The sequence below is a fragment of the Ursus arctos genome, unplaced genomic scaffold, assembly GCF_023065955.2.
Source record: "Ursus arctos isolate Adak ecotype North America unplaced genomic scaffold, UrsArc2.0 scaffold_24, whole genome shotgun sequence".
NCBI lineage: Eukaryota > Metazoa > Chordata > Mammalia > Carnivora > Ursidae > Ursus > Ursus arctos.
In genome coordinates, this window is record NW_026622919.1 from 23159921 (window position 1) to 23176771 (window position 16851).

The 16851-nt window shown below is 37.7% G+C and overlaps 1 protein-coding gene across 1 annotated transcript in view; it reads right to left on the bottom strand.

Annotated features, from left to right (window-relative positions):
- SKAP1 (src kinase associated phosphoprotein 1) overlaps positions 1-16851 on the bottom strand; it is a 266257-nt gene that overhangs the window by 204688 nt on the left and 44718 nt on the right. Inside the window, exon 3 of the mRNA XM_057318109.1 lies at positions 9786-9811. Within this exon, the coding sequence (XP_057174092.1) occupies positions 9786-9811 (26 nt within the window). The remainder of the gene's footprint in view (positions 1-9785; positions 9812-16851) is intronic.

Sequence of the window (16851 nt, forward strand, 5' to 3'; positions counted from 1 at the left end):
AGAAGCCTAATGTGGGGCTCGATCCCAGAATGCTGGGATCACGCCCTGAGCCGAAGGCAGACGCTTAACCGCTGTGCCACCCAGGCGCCCCCTGAAGTAGATTAATTCTTATGACAAAATGATCTGTTCGGAAACTGTACTCCTTACCTGATTTTCTGTATTGGTCCAGGGATAATACCTTCTAAGAGAAATTGCTTATAAGTTGTTTTTTTTTTTTCTCTCAGCAGAAGTTCCCAGATTAATGAAGCTTAAAGCACTCACTTATTTACGTTATTTTCTTTGCCATTTACATAAAACAAGAACTTTCACGAACTTTTAATTATCACATATGGGAAAAAAAGACTGAGATAGGGTAAAAAAGGTATTCTTTATGGGTGACCATGGGTATTATATGATACTACTTTATCTTTTATTTTTAAATTCACTTTCAAGTGATAAGTCAGCCCAATACACCCATATATGCTGGTCCTCAAACTCTAATTTCATATGTAAAAATAAATGAGACAAAAAAAAAAAAAACCCAAGCAAACCCTTGGACAGATATGAAACTACCAAATCATGATTCTACCGAAAAAGAACTCACGACTGTGTTAAATGTAGTTTTTTTGTAAGCTTCTTTTTTGTCCCTAGTTCTACTGAGATACCAATGACATATAGCATTGTATTAGTTTTAGGTGTGCAACATAAGGATTTGTATATATTGTGAAATAATCATCACAATAGGTTTAGTCAAAATCCACCACCTCACACAGCTACAATTTTTTTTTCCTATGATGAGAACTTTTAAGATCTACTCTAGGCAACTTCCAAATATACAATACAGTATTGTTAACTATAGTAAACTTCTTTATTAGATTAAAAAAAAAAAAAAAGTTAAGCATGCCCAGAGCAAAAATTTTAAACATTACAAGAAGGTATATAATGAAATCACACCTTCCTTCCCTTCTCTTGGTTCTTCTCTCCAGAGGCAACCATTGTGAGGTTTTTTGGGTGTTCTATAAATTTTCTATCTAAATATAACAAGTGTCTGTGTTAGTGGTGTTTTTTTTTAAACAAATGGTAGCATCTGTCCAGTTCTGTATTCTGCTCTTGTTCCTATTCATTTATCTTTGAGGTTCCTCCACATCAGCACATATCGATGTATCTCATTTTTCATTTTAACCAAATTTTAGTTAAAAAATAATACATGCATATGGTGAAAATTCAAACAGTACCAAAGGATATAAATAATGAAGCTTCTCTCTTCTACTCATGTGGATATCCCCCCCAAGCAGAGGTTACCACTGTTAATAGGTTCATGTGTATTCTTCCAAAAAATATTCTGTACATAAATAAAAATTAGCACACATGCAAGGCGAGTGTATATACACACACAGAAACAAATTGTACACTATGTGTCTAAATTGCCTTTCACTTAACAATATGCCTTGGAGAGCTTCACATGTTACACGTGTATATATGTATTATGTTCTTTTAACCTATATGTAACATTCCATTAAATGAATGTGACGTAATTTATTTAACTAGTGCCCAATGCTGGGCATTCAGGCTGTTTGGAGTCTTTGCTATTCCAAAGGATACTTGTACATAATGTACTGCGTAGAGAATATAGAAAGCAGCAGCATCTGATTCCAGTGATTTCTTCCTTCAACTACATGAAATTCAGTTCTTTTTCTTTTGTTTCAATATCATCTACTCCAGAAAGGGCATTTAGAAAGAACATAAAAAATCTTAGAAAATTTTAACATGGAAAAGAAAAAAAAATGAGTCTTTTTACTTAAAACAAATCTTAACTCTTTTTGACAATCGTTATAAAACAGTGTATTAATTTTAAAATACACTGGTCCACCCTTAAAAAAAAAACCCAAACAGTAGATGTACAGGAAGTAATATATTTGAAAAGGTATCAAAGTCAGTAATTAACTTCAAAAACAACTTGTGTGTATATCCACTTTCCACAGATTAATTTGTATAAAATGTAGCAAATAAGGAAAGGGGGGAAGGCCTAAAGGAAGTCAAGTCACAAAAGCAACTGTCAAGATTGTTGATGCTAAAAGGTTGAACTAAAGCCAAAGGCAGGAGTATTCGTCCTGTGTACATTTCCCGCTATTAAATCCCCCAAAGACATAGAAAACATTCTGGAAGACTTCTTTATAAAAAGTAGTATAGGTTAGGATATTCTAGGTTCATAACCAACACTTGTGTTTATAAAATATTAGCATTCCGGGAATAGTGATAGAAAGATATTTAACAATAAATTACAAATATTGTAAATTCAGACTTTTTCTTACAGTTGCAAACACATCATAAATTTGGGCTGTGTTTCTTTGTATAAATCCTACTTACGACTGTGCTAAAACCTTTTGGCATGAACGCAAAGAGTATTTTCATAAATAAAACTTAGTAAAATCACTGTACACTCCATTAATTTAAAAACACTTCTCTTCAACTTCAAAGGGAAACCCTTTTCTCCTTTTTTAGTGCAAAGATGGTGTTTCTTTGCTGCTTTAATGGTTTGCTCCTTGTAGCTGTCATAACTACATGCTCCAAGTATGTGATAGTAAGAGACGAGAAGTTAAATGACATCTATGCTTCGATTCAACATGTCTCAGACATTACAGAGCAGCAAGCTCATAAATCTAACCTCTGAAGTGCCTACCAATAAAAATTCTGCACGCACATCCTTTAAGTGCAAACCTCACAAATATGTACATGGCCTTATACTAGGGTTCAGTTGGAATGGATGAATTTTATGGGAGGACATGTGAAATATATGCAGTTTAAGTTCTGTACATGGATTCACTCACATAGCCCTACTTTGAAGCATAAAAATAATACCGGCTACCACTTGAGTAAGTGACTACCAGGCGGCAAGCACTCCTCATGAGTTCATTATCTCATTTTAATTCCTTACAACTCACAATAACTGTGAAGTAGATATTATTAGCAATATCTTGTAGATGAAGAGGTTATGTCACTTGCCATAGCTCGCACAGCTGGTAAATAGAGGAACTGGGATTCGAATTCAGGTCTGCTGTCAAAACTCACGCTCTTTCCATCACGAAATATTTTTTTTTTAAGATTTTATTTATTTATTTGACAGAGATAGAGACAGCCAGGGAGAGAGGGAACACAAGCAGGGGGAGTGGGAGAGGAAGAAGCAGGCTCATAGCGGAGGAGCCTGATGTGGGGCTCGATCCCAGAACGCCGGGATCACGCCCTGAGCCGAAGGCAGCCGCTTAACCGCTGTGCCACCCAGGCGCCCCTCCATCACGAAATATTAAACTTGAAATTTTTGTAAAAGCTAACTGTTCTATGTATTTTGTGTCTAAGATACATAAAGTAGTTTATGAATTAATGTACTAGGTCTCACAATAGAAAGTATGATGTCACATTTTTTATTAATCTCAACCTGAATTTTTTTTCTTTTATCTTTGCAATTAAGAAGAATTTTAAATGCATACAAAAGTACAAAATAGTGTAAGAAACCCCCACGTACACATCATCCATCTTCAACAAGAGTCAATTTATGGTCCATCTTGTCTCATATAAACCCCCACTCCATTTCTTTCTTTCTCTCCCATATTGACTATCCATTATTTTGCTATTCAAAATATTATTTTGACAAATAGAAGTCAGACATCTATTATTTTATCTTTAAATATCACAGTGTACAACTCTCCAAGATAAGGACTCTTTTAAAAAATATATAAGCATAACGCCACTGTCACTCCTAAAAAATTAACAATAGATTCTTTTTCAATTGAAGTATAATTGACATACAATCTTCTACTAGTTTCAAGGGTACATCATTGTGATTCAATATTTATGTATATTATGAAATGGACCCCAAGATAAGTCTAGTTAGCATCTGTCACCATACAAAGTTATTACAGTATCATTGACTGTATTCCCTATGCTGTACATGACATCCCCACCACTTACTTATTTTATAACTGGAAGTTGGCACCCTCTTAATCCCCTTCACTTATTTCACCCACTCTGGTAACCAACAGTTTGTTTCTTGTATCTACGAGTCTGTTTCTGCTTTGTTTTGTTTGTTTGTTTGTTTGTTTTGTTTTTTACATTCTACATATAAGTAAAATCATATGGTATTTGTCTTTCTCTGACTGACTTCACTTAGCATAATAGCCTCTAGATGCATCCACGTTGTTGCAAATGGCAAGATTTCATTCTTTTTAATGGATGAATAATATTCCATTGTATAAATATACTTCATCCTTATTTTTTTAAAGGTTTTATTTCTTCATTTGAGAGAGAGAGAGAGAGAGTGCACGAGCCAGGAGGAGGGGCAGTGGGAGAGAGAGAAGCAGACTCCTCGAGGAGCAGGAAGCCCCATGCAGGGTTCCATCCCAGGACCCTGGGATCATGACCTGAGCCGAAGGCAGACACTTAACCAACTGAACCACCCAGGCACCTCGGCCTCATTGTCTTTAAACATTCATCCATTGATGAATGTTACTTCTGTATATTGGCTATTGTAAATAATGTTGCAGTGAATATAGAGGTGCATATATCTCTTTGAATCGGTGTTTTTGTTTTCTTTGGGTAAATACCTGGAAGTAGAATTGCTAGATCATACGGTAGTTCCATTTTTAATTTTTTAGGAACCTTCAAACTGTTTTCCATAGTGACTGCACCAATTTACATTCCCACCAACAGTGTACAAACGTTCTCTTTTCTGCACATCCTCGCCATCACGTGTTATTTCTTGTCTTTTTGATACCAGCCAATCTGACAGGTGTGAGGTGATATCATATCATGGCTTTGATTTGTATTTCCCTGATGATTAGTGAAGCTGATCATATTTTCACATGCCTGTTGGTCATCTGTGTGTCTTCTTTGGAAAAACGTCTATTAAGTCCTCGGCCCACTTATTAAACAGGTTGTTTGGGGTTTTGTTTTGTTTTTTTTTTTTGGATATTAAGTTGTATCTTTATATACTTGGGAGTTAATCCCTTATCAGATGTATGATTTACAAATATCTTCTCCTATTCAGGAGGTTGCCTTTTCTTTTTGTTGATGGCTTCCTTGGTTGTGCAAAAGGTTTTTAGCTTGATGTAATCAACAGTAGATTTTTTTTTTAAGATTTTATTTATTTATTTATTTGACAGAGATGGAGATAGCTAGCGAGAGAGGCAACACAAGCAGGGGGAGTGGGAAAGGAAGAAGCAGGCTCATAGCGGAGGAGCCTGATGTGGGGCTCGATCCCATAACACCGGGATCACGCCCTGAGCTGAAGGCAGACGCCCAACCGCTGTGCCTCCCAGGCGCCCCATCAACAGTAGATTCTTAACATAAAATATTCAGTGTTCACATTTCAAATTCTCTCATAGCTACAACTTTTTATAGTTTATCTGACTCAAGATGAAAATGAGGTCCACACATTAGTTGATATGCCTTTTAAATCTCTTTTAATCTATAGTTAATAAGGCTTTATAATAACATTTTCTTTACTCACTTTGCATTATTTGCTTTTTCCAAGCTATATTTTTAGGCATCAGTTTACATTGACAAGGGATATAGGTTTGCCATTTCATAAGATTTTTAAGATTCACGCAGTGGAAATTTTTCATGTTAAAATATACTGAATCATTATCTCAGAAACTCTCTACACCACTCATGAAAACACTCAAAGAATCTTCAAGCTGACAAGAAATTTCACTGGCTCATATTTACCACTATCACAAATGTAATGTGAGTGGCCATTGGACAAAAAAGTATGATTTTGTTGTATGTATTTATATACATAAGGTCTTTCTTAAATTTTTTATTAAAATATTGTGTAATTTGTTTTAGATTCGGGGTCCATGGTGGGCAATTTTTCTAATATTCATGATGATGTTTTTCTAGCAATAAATTTTTAATTATAAACATTATACCTTGTAATTCAAATTTGATTAAACTCTAACGGTTGATAATGAACTCATTTTATAAAAAGGGAAACTAAACCTAATGAAGTAAATCAGTTTCCTCAATGCCATAAAGTCATACTGTCACCATCTAAAAGGTAAAACTAATGTGTATTTAACATTTGATCAATATCATGTTTTGGGTATCTGATTAATGAAATGGTAAAAGATTCCAGTGAATTTTCTTTGTAACTTTAAGTGAAACATTAAGCAGAAAAACAGGTCTTAAAGCAAACAGGACTTGTATTGTCAAAGGAATCTGTCTTATTAAAAAATAAAAATAAAAAGCCTTTCCCACGTTCTCCAATCATATTTGAGCTCATTAAAAGAGCTCTTTCGTTTATGTTCCTTCCACATTGAAGTAATAAATTATTTGGATTATGTTTTATTTTCCCCATATTTCATTCTTTATTAATGAACGTCATTCAGAAAGGTGACAGTGGACCAATAAGAAAATTTGGGTGGAAATGTGAGGGAAAGAATTGCCATTAACACTGTCATAAATATGAACTACATTTTCTTACTGTCCAGGTTCCATGCTAGGACTTACACATGTTACCACTAGTCCTCATAACAGCACTGCAACGAGGCAGTAAAATACAGCGACAGAGCGCATGGGGTTTGGAACTATTAATGAGTGTGGAGTTTCTTATTGGGATGACAAAAATGTTCCGAAACTAGAGAGTGGTGATGAGTGCACAACTCATTGACTATACTAAAAACCACTGACTTACATACTTTAAAAGGGTGAATTTTATGTTATATGAATTATATCTCAAAAAAGCTATTACTTTTTAAAAAGTGGATGCTACGGAGTCTGCCTGACCAAGTTAGAATCCTTAAAGGGTATGACAATGAACGTTTCTCAGCCTCTCTGTGCCTCAGTGCCCATGTCTGTCAAATGGGTTTATTAGTACCTATTTCATAAGGCTGCTCTGAGAATTAAATAAGATAATGCATATAAAGGACTTAGCACAATGTTTGGCTGATCTCCCATTTTATGGATGGGGAAGCTGAGTTTCAGAGCAATTAGGCAACTTGCTAAGGTCACATGACCTTTAGCTAAATGGTATAGGTGGGATTTGAACTAGATCTGTCAAGCCTCAATGTCCATGCTCTTTCTACCATGCCAAGTTTCTTCTCCAGAATAGACAAGACTCTCCCTGACACTATTCAATGGTCACTCCTCCACCGTATTAAACCTGGGATTGAATGGAATGATGGATAAGAAAAATTTTATTTGCAATCTTCTCTATGCCTAGGTATTCCATTCTCCCAAGCATCTTTCTTTAAAGGGAACCTTTAAAGCATATTGTACCAACTCATCACAGACTTTTCCATAATCAGATGTTCAAACATAAATCTCTAAAGAGATTTATAAAAAAAAAAAAAAAAGATCTTTTATAATTAAGAACTATTTTCCTAGGGCACCTGGGTGGCTCAATCGGTTAAGCATCGGCCTTTGGCTCAGGTCACATTGTGATTCCAGGGCCTTGGGATCGAGCCCCTGTCACGGGGTCCCTGCTCAGGGGGGCAACTGCCTCTCCCTCTCCCTCTGCCCTCCCCACCCCCCTGCCCATGCTCTCTGTCTTTCAAATAAATAAATAAAATCTTTTTTAAAAAAGAGAACTATTTTCCTTCCAGGCACCAGCCTATAGTTTAGTTCAAATATCCTGAAGAACACAAGTGTGTATTTAGGCAAATGCCTGGAGTTAATAAAATTCATCCCATTGTCTTCCTGCTCTAGGATCCTGCCATAGATAAAAATTGATAAGGAAGTCTGAGGCCATCATTTTTGTCCTTTCTCACTCCCTTCCCAGTACTACCTAGTCTTCCAGGGCTTTTTAAATTCTTCTGCCAGCTGTTCTCTTATTTACATATTTCTATACTTTTCATATTCCTAAACTATCCTGTAGTACCTTACAGAGACCTGTTACTGCCCCCACACACCCTGCCAGTTTCTGAAGCACTTAGCAATCAGCTAAGATCCCATCAAAAGAGCAAGGTAAAAGATACCCCCTACCCTACCCGCCCCCCCCCCTCCGCCAACGTCTTAGGGGGAGGAGCAAGGCTGGGGGCAAGACACAAGTATGGGTTTTCCAACTCGAACTTTCCCTACATTTACTTCTAAGTGAGCAAAGAATTTGCTATATATATATCCAATCATTGTTTGCAAATACAGTTTTCTGTTCTAAGTAAACTCTTCAATTGTCCCTTGGCTGCTTTACCTCTGTCCTCTTTCTAAGAGAGAAAGGCTGTGTGGAAATTGCCGTCAACCGGAGTATGGCTGCAATGCCACTTTTATGAGAATCTGGTAAGATTTGCCCTTTGTGTTTGTAGCCCCATATAATCTCTTGTGTTCAACTCCAAAATGCTCTTCTCCTCTCAACACATTACTATACCATAGTTCTGACACTAATTCTTTATTTCTCCTTTAGGTAATTAATTCTACCCTCATAGTTCCATTCCTTTCTGCTGTTCACATTCATGTTCTGCCCCCTGTGGATTTTGGTTAACATCTGTTAAACCCTGAACTATACAGGGCCATTGCCTGAATAGCATATTTCACACTTTGCAGAGCAAACTGCTACATTGTTACTTATAATTCTCTATTCTCAGTCTATGTTTTTAGCCATAAGTGCTTTAGGACAGTGAGATATACAATAACACCACATCACATTATTTAAGATATTATAAATACTATGACCAATTTACAAGAGTCAAAAAGCTTTAAACATGTAAGATTTTTATTTCTTATAGTTTCATTTTAAAGAAAACCTTAAATAGACTTGAAATACACTAAAAGTATGATCTAGGAAAATTAAAATTTTCATAAAATTAGTATGATTCCTCACAATTTGAATTTCTCTAAGGTATCATGCTCACTGAGAATGGATACATTGACAATATGAAGAGAATGAAAAAACTGGAAAGTTTACAATTGATACTAAAAAGTTTTAGAGCAAAATAGTTCATAAAGCTATTTGTAAGCTTGATCTAAAACTCTCCCTGATTTTCTGAGAAAATAAAAATCCCCCATTTATAATAGGTTAAGAGTTAATATTCAGAATGATGTTTCTGACATTCTCAACCAGAGCACTAATAAGAAAGAATATATATACTTTAAAGACATCCCTTCAAACTGAACTCGGAAAAAAAAAAAATTCCCATTTTGAACCTTTTAAGAATATGTTCTAATCTTGTCCTTTTTTTTTTTTTTTAATTTTGTACACAGCTGTCTGTTGTAGTTTTTAGAATCATGCCAGATGCTGGGTTCATCAAGCAAAAGCAGGAAAACAATGGTTTGAAAGCAATTAGAAGCACCGAGGCTGCAGTGAGGCTCATATTAAAATGTGATAACACTGTTCTAGTGGGAATTTCAACACTGCTCCATTTCTGACATTTCTCGGCTGCCAGACAGACAGGCTGTGTGGAAGAGCACTGTGACCAAGGAGGTAACATACTGGAATTTATTTCTGGAGCAAATGAAAGATTAGCTGAGTTGGAGCCCTCCCAAGGTTTTTATTATGGACTCGGCCACCATTTTATTTGAATGTTAGTGGATCCTGTTGGCATCTGACAACGCTCAAGGAGTAAAAGCATATTATAGCTTGGGTTCTGTAAAATAATCTAGCACCAATCCACTCAGAAGGCAGATGCATCAGAGCCTCTCCTTGCTAAAAAGCAGGGCAGGGGGGCCCAGCGGGGTGAAGGTTAATTAAACACTTCACTAACTTTCCTTAGAAATGTCTAATGCCACTCTGTGTAGAAGCTTATTTAGAAGACGCAGAAGTAAACAATACCATTCACACTTTATTAGTGTAAAACCATAAATGGCCAAAAAGCACTCACCTTGGGGCTGAATGTCCCAGTAGTACCTGAAATACAAGGAAAAGAATGGAGATAAGTCAAACTTGTATTTCAGTCTCGGCCGGCATATGGTAGTGACAGCACCTAGTCCAAAAAGCTTGCTGAATAGTCAATAACCAGCCAAGCCACCCCACTTTGAGAAAAACCAAAGGATTGTCCGGAGATTTGAAAAATTCTCAGTGGCATCTAACTCACTGTAACTCCTTAGACAGTGTTGACCATGTTGCTGGAAAGGTCCTAAGATGTTACCTAGCCATGGTCCAGAGCTTCTCATCAGAAGCTCTGCAGGCTTGGAGTGGGACAATTCTTTGTTGTGACAACCTGTCCTGTGTATTACAGGACAATCAGCATCACTGGTCCTTGGCACCTAATCCCAGTGGCACCCCCAGTTGTTATGACAACCAAAACACCACCCCCTCAACACATCCTCAAATACTTCTAGGCCTAAATTCTTAATTTTACAGGTGAGGCATGAACAACTGACTCAAGGTCACCCAGCATTTTAGTGTCTCTGCCAGGACTGGGGCTCTTGCAGTCCACCATATCATTCCATCTCCTCTTTTATTTTGGGATATTATTGGCAAAACCAACAACCCCTCAAGTCTTCAAACTAATGAAATGGTAGTGGCAGAAAGGATCATTTGTAAGTCACTTATTTGGAATCTAAATTGCATTTCCCCCATAGAAACAATGTTCTATATGGTGGCTATCCACAAAAGTCTATTATACTTTGTATTCCATTTCCTCCTGCCTTCACAGGAACCTTACATTATTCTATATCGATTTTCTCTTGTATATATCCAACCTCTTCCTCTCAACTTGGCCCTTTCCATCAGTATTTATACTCACATAAAAATAAAGCAAAGCTTCCCCCACCTTCTTCATATCCCTCCATCTGCTGTCTTCTTTTCCTTCACATCACAGTGAAATTTTCAAAGTGTGTTGTCTGTAGTTTCTGTTTTCTCCCACTCCCACCTCCCACTCACTCTTGCTTATGGTAACCACATGTTAATTCCTGCTATGGACATAATTCCATGCCACTAAATAGAATGAATATTTTTCTATCCTCATCTTGACCTCTCAGGAGTGTATATGTCCATTTGAACACTTTTTTTTTCCTTGGGAGAGAGCTCAGAGCTTTTGATCAAATTCTTAAAAGAATCCATAACACAAAATAAAAGATTAAGAAAAAGGCAATACATAGGTAATAATGAGGTGTGTCTTCCAGCACACACATGACTGAAATAAGATGAGATTACGTTAGAGACAAATATCATCCCAGTGAGTATCTAGGTTATTTCTTTGTAAGACTAAAGTTCAGGAAATGGAGAAGTAGGAGATAAGTGGGAGTAGTTGCCATAATTCAGAGATGATTTGTGGGAAATTATCAGAGATAAGGAAGAGAAGATGAATTATCAGAGATAAGGAAGAGTAGATAGAGAAGCCTCCTGGTTGACTTTTCTTATTCCTTTCTTTCCGCAGAAGAGTTCTGGGCTGGCAATCAGGTGAAGGGAAATGTAAGATACTTGGATGACAGGGCAGGGAAAGTTCAGGACAGGCTTGACATCTGCAGTGGGAAGGGGGCGCGGGGATAAGAGGAGGAAGGGGTGGGAAAGGTAAAGCTGCAGCAGCTGGGAAGAAGGGTGTCCATGTCAATAGGAAGGCGAATGTACATTGAGAGTGACTGTAACTTAAAACAAGTTGTATATATTAGTAGGACGGGTCAGTCCCCTCCACTGTAGCAGATGGTGCAGCTTTCCACTGCACCTGGCCACCGTGAAGAGTTTTTCCATCAAACTCTTTTCTATAAAACACAGCTAATCAAGCAAATCATCAAAGGGGGAGCAATTTTCCATGTTCTTGCTGTTTCTCATCTTCTCTGGAGGCACTGCTCTAGCCCTTGATTCCAATCATTACTCAACCTCCAATTCAATATAAATAGAAATTAGAATGTGAGCCTGTGCAAGTGTATGTGTGTGTGGGGGGGTGTGTGGGTGTACTTCTCCTTCCAAAATGTATGCAATGGCAAAGGCAGGAACTTAGATAACTCATGTTGTTCTCATATATTGACCCAGGGGAAAAAATGGAGCCATGCTTGTGGTAGTTAAAAGGCCAACTCTTGGTGAATTGTTAAAAAGGTAAAACCAGTTATTGATGGTCTCAGCCTCTTCTTTTGTCTTCTCTTCCCCACAATCCCCACGGCCTCACTGTGCACTCCAATGCACACACATAGTTTTGTTCCCCTTCTCTACCTACTGTAAAGTGACACTGCTTTCTCTTTTTAGTCAAGAAGATCTTATAAGTTCACATACACTAGGAGGATTGCTTCTGCCAATGGTAGCTGTATCATAAGAAGGGTGATCACAGAGAAAGAATTCACCTTAACAGTATTAAATAAAGTAGCAGGTCTACTGAGTTGATGTTAAAGAGCAGAATCTGCCTTAATCTTGATGATGCTGTAATTAAATATTTCTGTCGGTAAAACTCATACGTAGGACTTGATGTGGAATGACATGAAGTGGAATGTTAGTTCCCTTCACTTTCAGAAGGTATGAAACAATCCTGCTACCCTACCTTTTCCCCTTCATCTTGCTTTAAGTCTTAACTGTGCAATGACCCTAAAGAAAGTTTGTTCACACACACACACACACACACACACACACAGAGGATACTTCTAAAAGGCAAGGCCAGAAGATGAGCAATCTCATCCCTCACTGAGGGCACCATGGACTATTCTCTGCTGGGCACAACACATTTGCAGTCTTGATCTTGTCTCCCTAAACATAACCTACAGATGGCCTTCATCACATTCTCTGGAAAGATGACCCCACACTAGAGAATTCTACACTGCTTAGGAGGCAGTTAGTCAAATCCCGCCCACATCTTCTAATTCTTATCCTTCACTCTGAAAACAATTATCCTTAGCCAGAGACTCCAACAAGTCTGAAACTAGACATTTTAAACCAAAATACAAACACCACGATAGATTTACACAGAAGAAAAGGCATACATGCACACACGCACGTGCACACACATACACACACACGCACAGAATTGTGTTTATCCTAAAGGCCTCTGAGAATTTCATATCAGGCCTGTGCAGATAGATAACAAACACTTCTTTAATCTTCCCTTTGAAGCTTCAGCTCCAATATGAAAAGGAAGCTATCACTCTGCGGCAATATCCATACTCAACATCATCAGGTCCATGCAAATGATATTTGGAGCTGGAAAAAGATGAGTACAGAACGAGCAGACAGAAATTGCTGCAACCATATTGATGATTATTGTTTTCACGTTCAGTCAAAATAAATCCATCTTTACTTGATCCTCCAAAAATGAAAATGGAAGAACAAAATTTCCGAACATTTTGTCGGCTCTGCAGAAGGGAGCCTAGGAAATTTAGAGTTACGTTACATGTGAGACAAAGTTGGCTATTTGTGTTTTTATATCTAGAGAGGTTTTCAGTGAACTTCCGTTTAGGGAAAGATAACAACAAATAAATGGGGTTCACCATAGTGGGGGGTTATCGAGGCTGCTATAGCAGCAGTAACAGCAAGGACACATAATAACAATGTGAAGATTTCTCGAATACATTGTCGGGCACTGTTCTAAACATCTCTCTTATAATAACTCATTCCTCCACACTGTAACCCTATTATCATGCCCATTTTGTAAATAAGGAAACCAAGGCATTGAGAGGTGAGATGACTTGCCCATGGTTGACACAGCTAGTAATAAGGCAGACAAGTTTCCAATCCTAGCAACTAGTTCCAGAGTGGGCACTCTCATAACAAATTAAGGAGGAAAGTCTTGAAAATATAATCTACCTTAAAAACACTCAGAAAAATTGATTTTTTTTTCTCTAAAAACTTTCTCCTTTTGTAACAGAATTCAGTCACTCAGTCAACAAATACTGTTGAATGTCTTCCATATGACAAGTCCTTTGCTCTGGTGCCTTGGATGAAACGGTGACTAAAATATATATAGTCTGTCTGCAGATACATTTCAATATCTTTCAAACTGCAAACAAACTGTTCTAGTTTGCCACTCAAGAATCACAGAACACTAGATTCCTGCTAAAAATGAAGCTATTAACTCTTAATCATTAGATGTGGGAGGGGGTTGAGGTGGGTATCAAACTCTTGACCATGGAACTAACCAATGAACACAGTTATTGAGATTAAAGTACTCAGAGCATTCACCACTCAGCCAGCTAATTAGATCCTGGCGAAGTGTGTAAGACAAACAACTGTAACTATCCTCATATTACTGGAAATATCTAGGAAGGAAAAAATAGTTCCATTTCCTGATTATAATTAAAAATTAGCATATGCAGCACTTAACATATGCTAGGCATTGTGCTATGTATACGTTTTATATGTATTATTTTATTCAAACTTCATTACAATCCTATGAGGTCAGTACTATTATTGTTCCCATTTTACAGATTAGGAAACTGAAACTCAGGAAGGTCAACCAATTTGATCAAAACCACATAGCTATTTTTTTTAAATGATTTTTTTATTATATTATGTTAGTCACCATACAGTACATCCCCGGTTTCCAATGTAAGGCTCGATGATTCATTAGTTGTGTATAACACCCAGTGCACCATGCAATACGTGCCCTCCTTACTACCCATCACCGGTCTATCCCATTCCCCCACCCCCCTCCCCTCTAAAGTCCTCAGTTTGTTTCTCAGAGTCCATAGTCTCTCATGTTTCATTCCCCCTTCTGATTACCCCCCCTTTCTTTATCCCTTTCTTCCCCTACCGATCATCCTAGTTCTTATGTTCCATAGATGAGAGAAATCATATGATAGTTGTCTTTCTCTGCTTGACTTATTTCACTTAGCATTATCTCCTCCAGTGCCGTCCATGTTGTAGCAAATGTTGAGAACTCGTTCTTTCTGATAGCTGAGTAATATTCCATTGTATATATGGACCACAACTTCTTAATCCAGTCATCTGTTGAAGGGCATCTCGGCTCCTTCCACAATTTAGCTATTGTGGACATTGCTGCTATGAACATTGGGGTGCATATGGCCCTTCTCTTCACTACGTCTGTATCTTTGGGGTAAATACCCAGTAGTGCAATGGCTGGATCATAGGGTAGCTCAATTTTTAACTTTTTAAGGGACCTCCACACTGTTTTCCAGAGTGGCTGTACCAACTTGCATTCCCACCAACAATGTAGGAGGGATCCCCTTTCTCCACATAAAACCACATAGCTATTAAACAGCAGAACCCAGATTTGTATCCAGCTTTCCTTGGTTCCAAAGCTCAAGCTCTGAAATCCCGTATTAACTGCTTTTCTATTGACTGCAATATAGGAAACAAATCTACTGCTCTCAGACGGCTTAGGATTAGAGAGTAGTTAGATCAGACATCTTTAACTTAGAGTCCACAGTTGAGCTTTAGAAGACTCCTGAACTCCTGAAATTGTGGGTGAAAAGCAATCCATGTTTTCTTTTCCCTTGAAGAAGAGTCCATAAACTTCATTAGATTCCCAAAAATGTCAATAACTTTTTCTCTCCAAAATGATAAGACCCTCTGGGTTAGATGAATAAGGTTGTAATGGCATTATAAAACTAGCTATCCAGAAAGGCCAACATCTGTAATGTCATAAATCTAGAACATCTAGATGAATTCTTTTTGCAACTGAAGTATTAAACACGTTATCTTACCTGTGACTTATGGAAATTTAAAACACATCATACATTCTCTGCCTCGTTAAACCACCTGTTAAACAAAATCAAATCTCTTCTTGATGACTTAAAGATGTAAATTTGAACTTTGGTTATTGTACCAAAACAGTGGTGCCTTCTAAATGGATAGGATGTCTGCACTCCTCGATGTCTAGAGAGGACTTCTATTTCCCTCCTGACCATCTCTGTTCTCTTGGTAATGACTATCTCCAAACAGACTGCAAAGAATGAAGTGTTATACTGATATTAGAAATGGAATTCAAATGGAAACCTGGTTGAGCAAGGCTTTCAACAGCAAGTTGGTAACACTAAAACCCCTTGCAATTGACCTTGATCAGTGAGCCACATGGTAGAGACTGATACATGCCCAAGGAAATGGCTTCTCTGGATAATGCTAATAGTCTGTACACTGTAGATATTTCCTATAACTTCTTTCCTTACTTTGGAAGATTCACTGGATTTCAAATTTTCTTTCTAGTAGCAATGCTCTATCTACTACTGGGTAAGTGGCAAAGGGTCATATGGCCTGTGACACCCAAGAACAGAAATGGGAAAAGAGCACCATCTGGTGGAAGTCCCTGGTGGAGGCATCAGAGGCTGGGACTTGGGGGTCGGGGCGCCAGCCTCAGAAGAAGTCAGGCAGGAATGAGAAGGCCTCTGGAGGGGAGCTGGTGCCCCCTCTAGCCCCAGTACCTTTAATCCATCAAAAGCACAGGACCTAGTATCTGCCTACAAGAAGCTTACAATCTAAACAATGAGATATTTATACATGAACAGACGTCAATTTAAGATAGTAAATAACAAGCAACGTTATCTAATGTTGACAGTACTGATTTTTTAGAAGTTTGTTCCCAGACAATAAAAAAGAAATAAAACAAATAAGACCTTACTCATCACTGAAGTTTGACCATAACACTTTCACTACATAAGTCCAGAACACTTTCACTACATAAATCCATAACACTTTCACTACATAAAATCCCTGCTATGCTCAATCCAACATCCACCCTGGGTGTCAACAGTAAGAAATCTGGGTGTTTTTCTCAATTAGTCAATGGTTACGGTCTTTCATCACAACACTGAAAACCTGCATTCAAATATTCCTTCCCCTGTGTTCTAGCATCAAGACTGCAAATTGTGGTTGTATGTCTATGTAACCCCATACTCCCTGCATGTACTAGACAACCAATTGTAACTCAATGAACTATTAAAGAAAAATGCCAGCCAGGTATGTTGTGACAAAATAAAAGACCCTAAATATCAAGTCAGAGTTTCATTTTTCTTCTTTCTGTAGATAAAGGGGAGCAACTGAAGGGTGGGTTGGTTGGTTGGTTGGTT